The following is a 12,885-nucleotide window of genomic DNA, read 5'->3' on the forward strand; positions in this document are numbered from 1 at the left end:
ATAAAGACAAGGGGATGTTTTGTCTCTGTCAAAAGTAAAAATAAGATGCATATGATTCTTTCAATAAGAAGTGGTAGTCTTTCCATACACTGGAATGGGGGCTTTATATTTAGGAAGGGAACACAGCCTAGTTTTGTACCAGACTGTGCCTTTTGCCACCCCTTGAATGCTGACAATTTGACTAAGTTATAAGATTTAGAGTACTTCCCACACACATGATAGAAACTTGGCTGCTGACTTCACCAAAAGTGCTTGTCCTGAACTGCCAGAGCCTAGATATGTTTTTCCAGTAGTAGGTTCTCCTGGCTGCAGGGATCAGAGACATTCCTGGTGCAGGAATGAAGGATGAGGTGAATGGGGCATGATCAGTGTCCCCTTGCCCTTATTCCCCACCTTCCAGGGAGGGAAAGGGTGAGATGATTTGAATGCAAAATCCTAAGAAATGCCATGGAGGGGCAGGACAAGAATAGGAACAGAGAAGAGGTGGAATTGCTGGAACAACTAGAGAATGGGGAGAACAAAGGAAGGGTGCTGGGTAGCATTTTGGACAATAAGTGGGTGCTTCGGAATAGAGAGAAGTTTACCACTACTGCAAATTTAATTCTCTGTTAGTGTGTTAGCCATCTGCACACTCATTTGAACCAGTGCAGAAAGGAAGAAGTGCTGTTGGGTGTCCCATGCCACCTGTGGCTTCATCATTACTGGCAGGTTGCTTTGTGAAATTCTTCTGGGAGATGGGTCTCAGGGAGTGCTGGAAGGAGAGATGCTGACCTAGGCACGTCAGGGGAGGTGTTACTGTACTCAAGCAGCCCATGAGACAGGGATGTGCTTGTATGGGAAGCCAGTAAATGGGTGGGAGAGATTGGCATCCTTGGCTGAAAAGTGTGAAAGCAAAGACTTCTGAACATCAGGATGAGAACAGGGAGTGTAGGGAGAAAAGACGAGAACAGATGTGAAAGCATTTGTAAGGTGTGTCTCTAAACATGGCAGTTGAAACCATATGAGAGTCATTCTTTAGAGACAGAGATGGGCCTGAACCAGAACACTTGCTTTAGCATTTCTGGGGCTTCCTAGCCAAATGCAGAGAGATAAGCTTGCTTTTTCTCTTCCAGGTGAGATACAGCAGGCGATGTTTGCGCGTACTTTGAAGATTCCATTACTTTGTTCTTTCCATTTTAATTTAACTTTTTTCAAAACAATTACTGAAAAGGAATAATTTTAAACACCTGAAATTCAGCCCTGATTTCTCCAACTGTAAAAGTGGGAGTAACTTCAGAGGTGCGGTGGAGCTGCAACCATGAGAAGAAGGAGCTAGAAAAGCTGTGCGTGTCTGGAGGTCCAGGAGCTTCCATTGCCTGCGTGACAAAAAGTAATAAAATGACACTGCTAACTTTAGGCCCCTGATTCTGATACATTTCTCAAAAATGCAGTTTGGCCTATAAAGTATTTAATTCTGTTGATGTGGAGCTTGTGATGAAAGCTAGTTGAAGGAATATGCACTCCCTGGTCTTTGCAAATGTGAACAAAACAACTGTGCTCTGAGGAGCCCAGCTGCTCAGGGAGGGGATTGGTACCCGAGGAGGGAGGCTGTTGGAAGGGTAGGCAGGGTGGCCTTGAAGGCAGCAAAACTTTGCAAAATCCATCAACCGCTTCAGCATCTGGTAGGGTTTCTGTTGAGCAATAACCACAAGCTAAATTTGCCATATATAATTCCTGAGAGGAGCTAGTAGTAACTGATGTTTTGACTTTTGAGTGTGTTCCTGTGAAACTGCTCAGATCTCAGTTGGAGTTTGGAAATACTGTCCTATCAGAGAACTAAAATGAATTTACCTTCAGGGTTGTCCCCATGGTAAGATTGTCATAAAATTTTTAGCCCCTTGCACTACTACAGTGTAGAAAAAATAATAAAGCCTCTTTCTCTTGCACATCTGTTAAATGCTTTGTGTGTCATTTTAGTATATATTCACAAGAAGTGAACTTTGGATCATTATATTGGAGTTATCATGTTCCAAAGAGTGCGTATGGATTATACTCCCCTCTGTGAGAAGCCCCATGTGTTGTAACGGTCATTTGAGCATGTTCAACGGTGCTTTCATTTTGCTGTGCATTGCACTCGCAGCTAGTCAAATACGTTAGAAATAATTTCATTTGTTGTCTTTGCTTTTCTTTAGCTCGTAGTTGGAACGTTAAACGCTTTCCTTATAAGGCTTACATGCTTCACCTTGCATGTGCCAGTGGCTTAATAAGAACATCTGCTGTCTTTCTGTAGCAAATCTGATGATTTTTCTATGCACGTATATTTAGTTGTACATATAAATAGAATCCAGGGACTGTTAGATGCATATGAAAGTGTACGTCAGATTGAAATGGTAACATATGAGGTTTTCTGCAGTTCCATTTATGAAGTATCAAGTTAAAAACGAAGCTGTGAAGTAGCCAGAAAACTTTTCATTTCTGCAGCCAAAGGCATATGCTTGTACAGCCTAACCTAATTAGGTCTCTGATATATTCTTAGAATGGTCAGTATTTCATGTGTTGTATCATTGTCTGCGACTTGCTTTTTCATTATAGTTGAGCTTTTACGCAGCAGAATGTAGGAAAGCATTGCTCCAGATGTCTGGCCCCTTTCACCGATTTTGTTGCTGTCTACAGCAAAATTTGAGTTTTAGCTCTACAGTGCAAATTCCCTTTGAATCTTTGGATGCCCTTAAACAGTGTAGTACTGGAATATGTGTAAATGTCTACAAAGTACGGTGATTGGAGTGGCTGGTTTAAGAGGAGCTATAAAACAGTTCCAGCTGGAGTACATTCTTGAGGTAAGCTCAAAATACACTCCAAATTGTCAGCACACTACTCAGGAAAAACACAAGAAACAAATCATCTTTAGTGTGCTTTGCTTCCTTTAACGCACATAAGGATAGTGTAAATGGAAGCCAGTCAATTTTCAACAGTTTGTGTAAAATTGTCCCTAGGTTTTGCTTCTGTACTTCAGCCTTTGCGAATAAAGACATCACACTGGGTTGTAAGTATACCTGTGTGTATTTCTGTGGACATAGCGCTGTCTGTATTTCAATAAGTATTGTGTAACTGTCCATTAATATTTATATGGAACTGAGAGCTTTGGTTCTTGCAATTTTTAATAAACATTGATGGTGTTACTAGTTTATACAGAGCGTTCAATATGCTCCATCAAAATGGCAGCTCTAATTAGGTTCCTTGAATTAGCTAATGGATTTTGAGAAAGATAGCTTACAGAGCTCTTACAGCTGTCCAAGATATTCCTGCCATGGCAGAAAGACAAAAGGCCGCTGGAAGCTACAGGCTTTAAAGCTTTAGAAATGCAGCTGACAGTTAAAAAAGATAAATTACATTTGTATTTTTTTTTCCCGTAAAAGTCCTCATGCTGGATTAATGTTATCCTCATAGTGACCATTCATTAAAAACACCCAAAAAAACCAACTTTGTAGTAAGAATGCATTCTGGCAGTGAGATCTGTGCTCTTCCCCAATGCTTTGCATGTGGTATAAATTAATTCTTTTTTCTTTTAAAATATAAACTATATCTGTAACAGGATTACAGACTCTGAGACTTCTGTTTTTTGAGTTGAGGTTGAGATTTCTACCTCATTTCTACCTAGGCCAGGTATTATAAAAGCAAACCACACAGAGGAGTAGATGCAGCCACTCTGCCAGTAGCATAGATTTGCATGTGTGTCATGAAAAGCAGGATATAGTCTCTAGTGTGAAACTTGGAGAGGTAATTTCTGGGAGAAAACGGATAGTTTCTCTGGGCTTTGTAGTTTTCAACAAAATATGTTTTAGAACATGGGCAGCAGCATCTACTGTGAGTGAATTCTTAGATCCTTGATTCTTCCCTCACAAGGGAGCGCAGAAATTAAGACTGTACTGAATTGTCACATTCTCTCCCTCCTGCCTTTGCTTTGTGTGTGCTAAAGGGAATTCCTGAGGGACTCTTGAATAGCTAATTCATTGGAAGTCTCTAAAGTAGTTATTATTTCAGCTTTAGCGATAAGTTTAATAAACTGTAGTGCAAAAAGCAATAGTCTGCAAGTGAAAAAACCTAGCTGCCAATTGCAGGCAGGTGTGATAGCCATTAAGAAATAGAGCTACATTTCCACACAAGAGTTTAGCATTCAGAATTTGCTTTGTTGAATTGTTAAAGCTGCTGTAAATGGAATTTGGAGGACTGAAAATCTGCTCTGTGTTGATGTGACCTATCTGTTGTAAATATGCCAGCTGCTTTACATCAGTAAAGTAAAATACCCCCTCCCAAGCTGTGGTGTAATACAAAGTGCCAAAAAAGGCAATTTAAGTACTTTGCCGTGTAAATCCAGAAGAAATTACCTTGGAGAGAAGGCCCTCAATTATGCCTCACACATGACTTCTGCATGATGGATAAAAGGCATAATTGATATCATCTTTAGTGAAGAAACCAGAAACTGTTGCATTGTCTAGAGGCTACTGAAAATACCAGGAAAATCTGTTTTTCATTATTTTCATTGTGTATTGTTTATAGAGAGTTTGGTTGTTGTCAGCAGCTGAGTCCCTAATCTCCCTGCTTTCCTAGCCCTTCGGAGACACGTGCACATCTCAGATCAACAAGACAACAGTAAACTGGTCACATGCCAGAAACAGACATTGCCATTAACCAGCCTGAACTGTAAGGCATCTTTTTTTTTATTATTTGTTAAATTCTGGTGATTGCCTTACTTGATGAGGCACAAGATATTGAGCAGAGGAATAGAAAAAACAAACGAAAAAAAAAGTATTTTCTTTGAAGTAAAGATGACAAGCTGGGTACAAGAAAATGCCCCCTTTTTTTCCTTCCTTCCTACTTGATTGCAAATGACTTGTTTCTGTTAGAGTAGCTTATACCATATCTGCTGTTACCATGATGCTAAACCTCAGTGTGCCAATTTTGTTTCCATAAAGCAAGAAATTAGGCTATACCTCCCATTATTTCTAGCCAGCTGTAGTCAACTATAAGTTATAAAGGAAAGTAATGGAGATGAAAAGTGGCCTGGATTGAAAAGATGATGCTCATCTGAATGTCTAGGCCATCTGCCATGACAAACAGGAAAAGGTGTTGTGTGTCATTTGAAAGGAGGGAAACATAAAAGGATGCTTTATGTCGAGACACTGAGAGATATTTTATAAACAGTTTGAAAAAACTGAAAGTGAACAAAACTGTTGGCCACAATCTTGAAATTGTTCTTTTGAGGCTTCTCTAAACATATTATGAGCTATATAGGAAAAGAATGACACTGCTAATTCATATCATGCAAGGTTCTCTTTCCTTCTTGCTTCCTAATGAGTCTGTAGGAACCTAAGAATATTATCTTCTCTTTCCACTAAGCTCCTAATGTCAAGAGGTCAGCAGTGATGTTACAGGGTCAATAGGACTCAATTTACATCCAGACAAATGGTAGTCATGTGCTGCCCTAGGAGTCTTTGACCTTTTGGGCAGAAGTGGTTGTACTGCTTTTATGTTAGCCTGAAGAATTGAAAGGTGACAGTGTATGTTCCATTGAAGCACACTTATGACTTTTAAATACTGTGAAGCAGATTAAGACTCTGGGACTTTAGTATACAAGTTCAAATAAACTCAAATAAGCATAAACAACTTCTTCAGTGTAGTTTCTTTTCCTGTAGTTTATTTATGATTCTTGACTCCATATGTATTTATGTACGTGTGGATACAGAAAAGCGTATCAATCTAATGCTTCTCATGTCAGCCCATCTATGTCTAAATGCAACTGGGCTCAAATTTTTCCTCCCAGTCACTTTGTACAGGTTTCCAAATCAAGTGTCCTACTGGGGCCTCTTTGCATTGATAAAGACAGTAATTGTGTATACGTAGGCTATATGCCTGACCAGAGCAAGAAAGCAAGTCTGTGGAGACAGTAAAACCATTTTCATGGTTCCAGTAGCTACAAAGACATCATTCTTAAGTTGGGTCCTCAGCATGGGGTGTGTTTAGCCGAAACCCAGCCTGGCTCTGGCTGATCATCAAAGATGATTCCTGAGCCTGCAAAACAATATCAGTGATGTCAACAAGGGAGTTCTGACAAGTCTTTCATTGCAATATCATTCATTTACTCAAGTGCATATGAAAACAACAAATGTTCATTTTTTTCTCAAACTCTTTTTCTCTTGGTGGTTGACAAAGATGAAAGCTGAAATATTGTAGAATCATGTTCTTATCATTGATTTTCTTTTTATCGCTTCCCACCATTCTTTTTATTCCCTCCTACTATTGAGGTTGCAGAAATATCTTCATAAGCAATGTAATACTTCAGGGTAGAAAGACAAGTGCTGAAGCTGAAAGAGTAGCGTACTTACATTTATTTGTTATAACTTCAAAATGAAAGCTTCATCCTAACTGAAAGATACTCATACATGCTCTGGTGGACTCCCTTATACTGTATATCTTTGCAGACCACTATGTTCCTTTTAGTATATAAAATTAGTTTTGTTTTATAGCAGATAGTGAATGGAAGATTGTCCATACTCATGAGTCTGAATTACGTTTTGTCTTGGATTTGTTTGTTAATGGAAAATTTGCTAAAAGAATAATTTTTCTTTTTTAAAAAAAATAAAAAAGACTTGGAAGCGCCAGTTTTTTGTTTAGAGGCTGACAATCAGCTGGGTGAAATCAGCGTTTGAAAGAAGTGGCTGGCAAAAAAGCTCTGTGCAATATTAAAGTGTTCAGGAAAACCACTGGAAACAAAATTCTTATTGCCTCTTTAAATGTATGTTTATATACAGCTTGAAGTGGTTCATCTCACTCTTGTACGTGCAACACTTGTTTTTAATTTTTTATTGTCTAGAGAGCTGAAGTAGGAAGTCACTAAATTAAAAAATGCCATTTTTAACCTGAATTATTGAAATTCAGATCAGCAACTCATAGGAAGCACAGAGAGGAGATTTTATTGTGCAAAACATGAGCCATATGTATTAAGTACTGATGATGATGTTTTGATTCTTTGAAGAAGATAACTTGTATGTCATATTGGGTATATATTGCTATGGTGCTTGTTCATGTATCTCTTCGGAGATGACGGGATTAAATTTCACAGTCATATTTTATGTAATGTTAGAGGTAGCTTGAAGCTAAATCTGTGCCAAATTAAGGTTTCCTTTCTGTTTTGGGATGCCTCTTCCAAGTGTATCGGTTGAGTGGCTGTTTCTTAGCAGGTCCCTTTACAGTCGCAGTGGGCAAAGTGGAACCTGTATAGCGCCTCTGACAGATTCAGGCACACAGCAGAAGATGGTGATTTCTGTCAGTTGTTTATGTAGTTGGTAGTACAGCCCCAGCAGCACAGGTTAGAATGATCACTCAGACTTTTTTTTTTTGCCTTTCTCCTAGGCCAGAAGAAAGCCTTGGTTTGTAAGGATTGTCTCTAGCAAAACTACAGAATGGCTGATGACAGGAACATGCTTTTTCCTCTTTTGAACGTTCATATAAGATTGTTGTGGGTTTTTTTTTTCTACTTCCAAAAAAAAAAGTCCTTGCAGTGTGTGTGGCTTATTCGAAGAACTGTTGAACTTTTTTAAAGATTGTTTGTGGCTTTGGATTTTGGACAGGTTTCGTTACTGTTACTTGAAATCAGCGTCTGAGTCTTTGCTAAACTTTTTGTAAAGTTTCTCAGAGGTTTTTCCCCCATGATTTTTTTTTATTTTAATACTCCCTCAAATAGCTTCAGACTCTATCCGAGTATGAACTGCTTCTGAATCAGTCTCCTTACATGTAGCAGAATTTTAGCAAATCATCCTGAAATCAATTGCAAAAATGGAGAGCGGACAATTCTCTTACAGTCTTGTCATGACAATGGAGAAGTCCATGGGTAGATTAAATATTAGAGCCTGGGCACACGTAGTGGTGGAGGGGAGTGGTAAATGTGTGGTTGTGCAGTTCTCCAAAGAATGTATAGCACGGAGCCATGTCAGGGAAGTGAGTTGTGCACAGAATTGTAGATATGATGAGGACTGTAATATTTATATCTCCTCAAGGAGGGAGCACTACATTAAATGTAAAGCTACTGTAAAAGAAATCTGTCTGCTGTACTGACCAGGCTTGGTGAAAAGTTTCAATAAGTCTCCTTAACATAATTGACTTTGATCGGAGTATTGTTTTTATATTTCTTCTGTAGGCTCAGGTTCCTTTTCAGTATAAATAGCCATGCATCCACATTTAAACTGGTATTCATCTGCTGTTTCCCCGTCTAGAACTGCTATCTGATCAAACCAATATTTTTTAATTATGTATTTATAGGCAGATGGGAGAATAGTTTACAGTCAATGTATGATCTTCTCCGCAAATCTTAGAAAATTGTGGGGTTTTTTTAATATTGCCTTATCAGTTTCTTTTTTTTTTATTACTGATGACTTCATTCTGTTTGAATTCAATGCTTCAGTTTCTTTGGGGTAAACTAATAGATTATGTATGCGATATTTGCACAGTGCTGATTGAATTCATCTGGTGAGTTTGAATGTGGTTCATATATTCACATAATTGTCAGGAGCCAACTTGAAATTCAGAACTGTTTCATGAGCATTGCACAGGGCATCATATTCATCTCACATTACTCAGGAGTGGGTAAAACTTTCATGGTAAGCCAGAACGCCGCTCTTTCAAAAGCCAGTGTCTTTTACATTTGTGCCTATAAACAGTGATGGAGGAAACGAAAAACAAACAAATAAACAAAAAAAGCAGTGGAGCTTTAACTGTTTTCTGAAAAAATGAAGCTGATGTACTGACCCACTGTCTTCCAACCTGTTCCCCCCACCTTTCTTACAAATTATGAGCCTGCTGGCCATTTTTGATCAGACTTGACAGGTGATTCAATGTTGAAAAGATACTGGATCAACTGAGTTTCATGAAAATAAGCAGCCTTCTAGAGAGGCCCAGACAAATGGCCTTGCTGGGGAGAAACACTGCAGTGTGAACTCAGTCCCATTGTTAGACACCAGAGAACCCACAGGAGAAAAGCACAGGAAATCAGACTTCACGGAGCTGCTTGTTTCCACAGAGATTATGCTTGTGTTTTCGCACTAATCCAGATGGATAACTTCCATGTGCTGCTATCTTTCATTCAAACGTTTCTACTCATTCCCATGGTTAGGGGTTGGACTTTAATACAGTGTGGCAGAGGTTTGCCATAGAAAGAGCTGTCAGGCCCAGTCTTTTAATATATATCGTTAGCTCGCTGTCTGCAGCACCCGCTTCCACTTGCTGCCTCCATGGGTTTAAGCAGAAGGAAATTCACCTACAGGAGTTCTGCAGCAAATGGAGCACAGGCTGTTGTTACTGCCTCTTACAATATATCAGTCTCAAATTTCATTTTAAAAATAATTTTAAAAAAAAAAAATTTAAAAAAAAAAAGGACGGTATTTTCAGATCACCTCTTCGGCCAAAATACCAGGAGGTAGAAGGTGGGTATGTGGCTCTTCTGTGGCAGGTGCTAACACAGTTTGCAGAGAGCTGAAATCAAACCAGACCTGTTGCCTGCAGTTCCGTGTTTCCCTCTCTTAGTTAATGCTGCTTTGGGTAATGATGTTGGCAAAGCAACAGGGACAACACTTTGAGCCTTATCTGTATGTTAGCAGCCCTAATTAAATGCTTTATCTGTACTCACAAGTAAAGTCAGGGGATTTCACAGGTATTGTATTGCTCAGGAGCTGTGGACCAAGCTTCTCTGTTCTAAGTGATAGCCCCCCATTATCTAGTCCCCAATTCCAGTGTTTTGCAAACTGGAAATGGTTCTCCGCTATTTGACAGGAATTCATGCAAGGAAGGAGGCATTTATTTATCTGTGGAAGGAATCAAGGGGAAAAAGGAATGTACTGGGTTTTTTCCTCAATAGTCCAGAGTTTGTGCAAGCTTTCTGCACTGTGTTGGCAGATCATGAGAAACAATTTGTATGCTCTGGAAGAGTTTGGTAAACTAGCCAGAGAAGCTTGAAACCTCTGGGACTTTGCAGAGTAGAGGATCTGGATAACTGAGGATCCAGGGAAAGCAAGTAATTTAAGTGTTTGATTTTTCATGGAAACATACTGATGCTGCAAGTAAATATTTCCAGTCCTGGCTGCACATTCAGTTGCATTTGCACCCTCTGCGGAATTTCTCTTCACTGGTAATTAATTTCCAACCAATCTAGATTCCTATTAGATACTAGAAATTACTTATTACTGAACTGATAGGTTTATGACCAGTCTTTTGTATGTGCTTTCCAAATTCAGTTTGCTGCGCAAATCCTATGACAGGCTTCCCTAGATTGTGGCATACTTATGGTGGAGTGCAGTGTGACAAGATGCCCCACAGAGTCTGTGCTCATGTGAAGAAATCTGTAACTCTGTAGCCCATCGTTGGTGAGGCAGAGTTAAGATTGCAGATGAAGAAAATATATGATGATGTGCTGCAATAACAATGGTCTGAGTTTAGAAGTGGCCACAAATAAATTCTGAGAATTCCCCGTGAATGCCAGTAAATGCTACTGAGCCATACAGTCAGTGCTGACTAGAGCAGGCCTAGAAAAAGCTGCAAGAAACTTCTAATTTATTCATTTTAAAAGTGGCTGATTTTTTTTTTAATTCTTGGGCATTTTCAAGAATGTTTTTTAAACTTTCCAGGTATAGCTTGAGCTTCCACAGTTGTACAGGTCCAGCTGTAAGATTTTGGAAAACTCGCCAGGGTCAAAATCAGCAAAGAAAGGCATGTGTTTAACTTGATAAACTAAGGAGCTCCACTAGCTATACCACAGAGCTTGCAGTGTATGTAGTTCATCATACAAGTGAGTCATTGTGGATTACTAAATGGATTACTGTTTAATTGCTGATTTAAAAAAATGGTGTCAAGATTTGATAGTGTGCTTTCCCATCTCCTGCCTCCCCTGTATTTTCATGGCTGATATTTTAGTTCATTGTATAATTGGGAGAGAGGACGTTTTTTATGAAATAAAACTTCTTTCTGTGCTTCTCTGAATATAGTTTATTCTTTACCTTGAACAAATTTAAGTTTAGGGAAATTCCACATTTAGCGTGGGAGCAAATGGAAACATTTTTTGGCAGCGTATCATCATCGTCATCATCATCATCATTATTATTAAAATATGATAGCCATTTATAGCTGCTCATAGGAATTCTAAAAGTTTCCTTGTGCTTCCCCATCTGTCTGCATCCATCTGTTGTCTCTTGTCTTGTACTGGAATTGTTAAGTTCTTTGGACAGGGACAGCGTTTTTTCAAAACGGAGATCAAGTTCACAGTTAGCAGCTTTATTAATAGAAGAAAGCAAAAAAAAAAAAGGGTGCTATGGGCCAGTGGGAACTATGCAAGTCAGGAGAATCAAACATTGATAATCTGTTTGTCTCAGGTGTGGCAATTTTGTGTGTGCTCATATGGGTATCTGGTGTGTGTACATATGAGTTTTATTTAGCATTTTTTTATTTTCCTCAGTGGCTGCACAGGTGGTGGGAATGCTGATCGTATCCAGAAGTTACGGAAGGAGTACCATCAGGCCCGACGAGAAGGCTTACCTTTCTATGAGGATGATGAAGGAAGAACACAGCCATCTGATTACGACCAGCGTTGGGTAGGTCCACAATGTGATGCAAAGTGCTTTTGCAGCATTCAGGGTTAGCAGAAGGCGCTGATTTGTTTTGTGTTTTCCAGAAATTTTCTATCAGCTTAACATGAATTTGGAAGGACTGTAGAAATGGAGAAATCGTTCATGCCAGCCCACCAGAGAAAACATTCATAGTATGAAATCTTGGATAAAAGTAACTTGTCCGTTCTCTGTGTTTCATTTAGGCCCAGGTTTACAGTCTTTAGACCCAGGATATGCAGTCATTGCCAAACTTTGTCACATGTGGTAGCACCAAGGCTTTTCGGCAGGATTTATGGTACTCTGGCAGTTCATCCAGTGATTCCTTGGGTTAAGAAGAGCGTTAGAAGAGCAGACTCACCGTGCTTAGCTGCAAAGTGAGAGGGAGGAAATAGAGGCACTTCTGCTCCTGCCCTTCCTTCCGCACACTGCACAATAGCAATCTGGCTAAGATATATCATCATTAACTTTTAGAAAGTGAAAAATGGAATCATTTGCTACTCTCCCATCAAAAGATCTTAAAATGTTCTACCAGCACTGTAGAACTGTTACAGACTTGCTGTATTCCCTGTTTGACATCTAGGAGTCACGCTAGACAGAGACGTATTATCTACCTCACTACTGAAGAGTAACCTATTGTAGAACCAGAGATTAAATCAACAGTGCCAGATTTTTGAATGTGTTAAATAAATGCAACAGCTGTAGTTTATGGGATGACAACTGTGGTGCTCAAGAGCTCTACCTGAGCAGGTTTCAGAGCTGGAATCTGTCTCTTTAGAAGCAATTATAATCAACCAGCATTCAAAAATGTAACTTTGATAAGATACAATTTATGCTAAATTTAAAATTTTAGTTTAAAAAGAGACAGAATTGTGTTAAAAATCTTAAGAATCTAGCTACACCTGAAGTTTGAACTAACATTGTTGGTTTTAATGTCCTCCAAACTACCAGTGTGAATGCTGAAGTGCTTCAAGGATTGGAGTTGTAGTCCAAGAAAATCCTACGCAAGACTAGACTTTATTGCAGTTGAGGAGAGACTGAGTTAAAAGAATTGTTTTTACATAAATTATCATCTATTTGTTCATTAACCCCAAAAATGTTGTTGTGTATCTTATTCTGATTCAGTTACCAAAAGTGTCACCTTCAGCAAAATAGTTCTTTCCTTAAAATAGTTAACTTTAGTCTACTGCCTTAAATTTTGTGACCCAAATTTGGTAATTTGTGTTGCTGCCATTCTTCTTCTGAATAGCTTTTGTAAACT

The 12,885-nt window shown here is 39.0% G+C and overlaps 1 protein-coding gene across 1 annotated transcript in view; it reads left to right on the plus strand.

The window, feature by feature from the left end:
* PARD3B (par-3 family cell polarity regulator beta) overlaps positions 1 to 12,885 on the plus strand; it is a 494,000-nt gene that overhangs the window by 431,521 nt on the left and 49,594 nt on the right. Inside the window, exon 24 of the mRNA XM_026853194.1 lies at positions 11,477 to 11,612. Within this exon, the coding sequence (XP_026708995.1) occupies positions 11,477 to 11,612 (136 nt within the window). The remainder of the gene's footprint in view (positions 1 to 11,476; positions 11,613 to 12,885) is intronic.

Source organism: Athene cunicularia (assembly GCF_003259725.1).
Source record: "Athene cunicularia isolate RWA chromosome 7 unlocalized genomic scaffold, athCun1 chr7_part2, whole genome shotgun sequence".
Classification (NCBI taxonomy): Eukaryota; Metazoa; Chordata; class Aves; order Strigiformes; family Strigidae; genus Athene; species Athene cunicularia.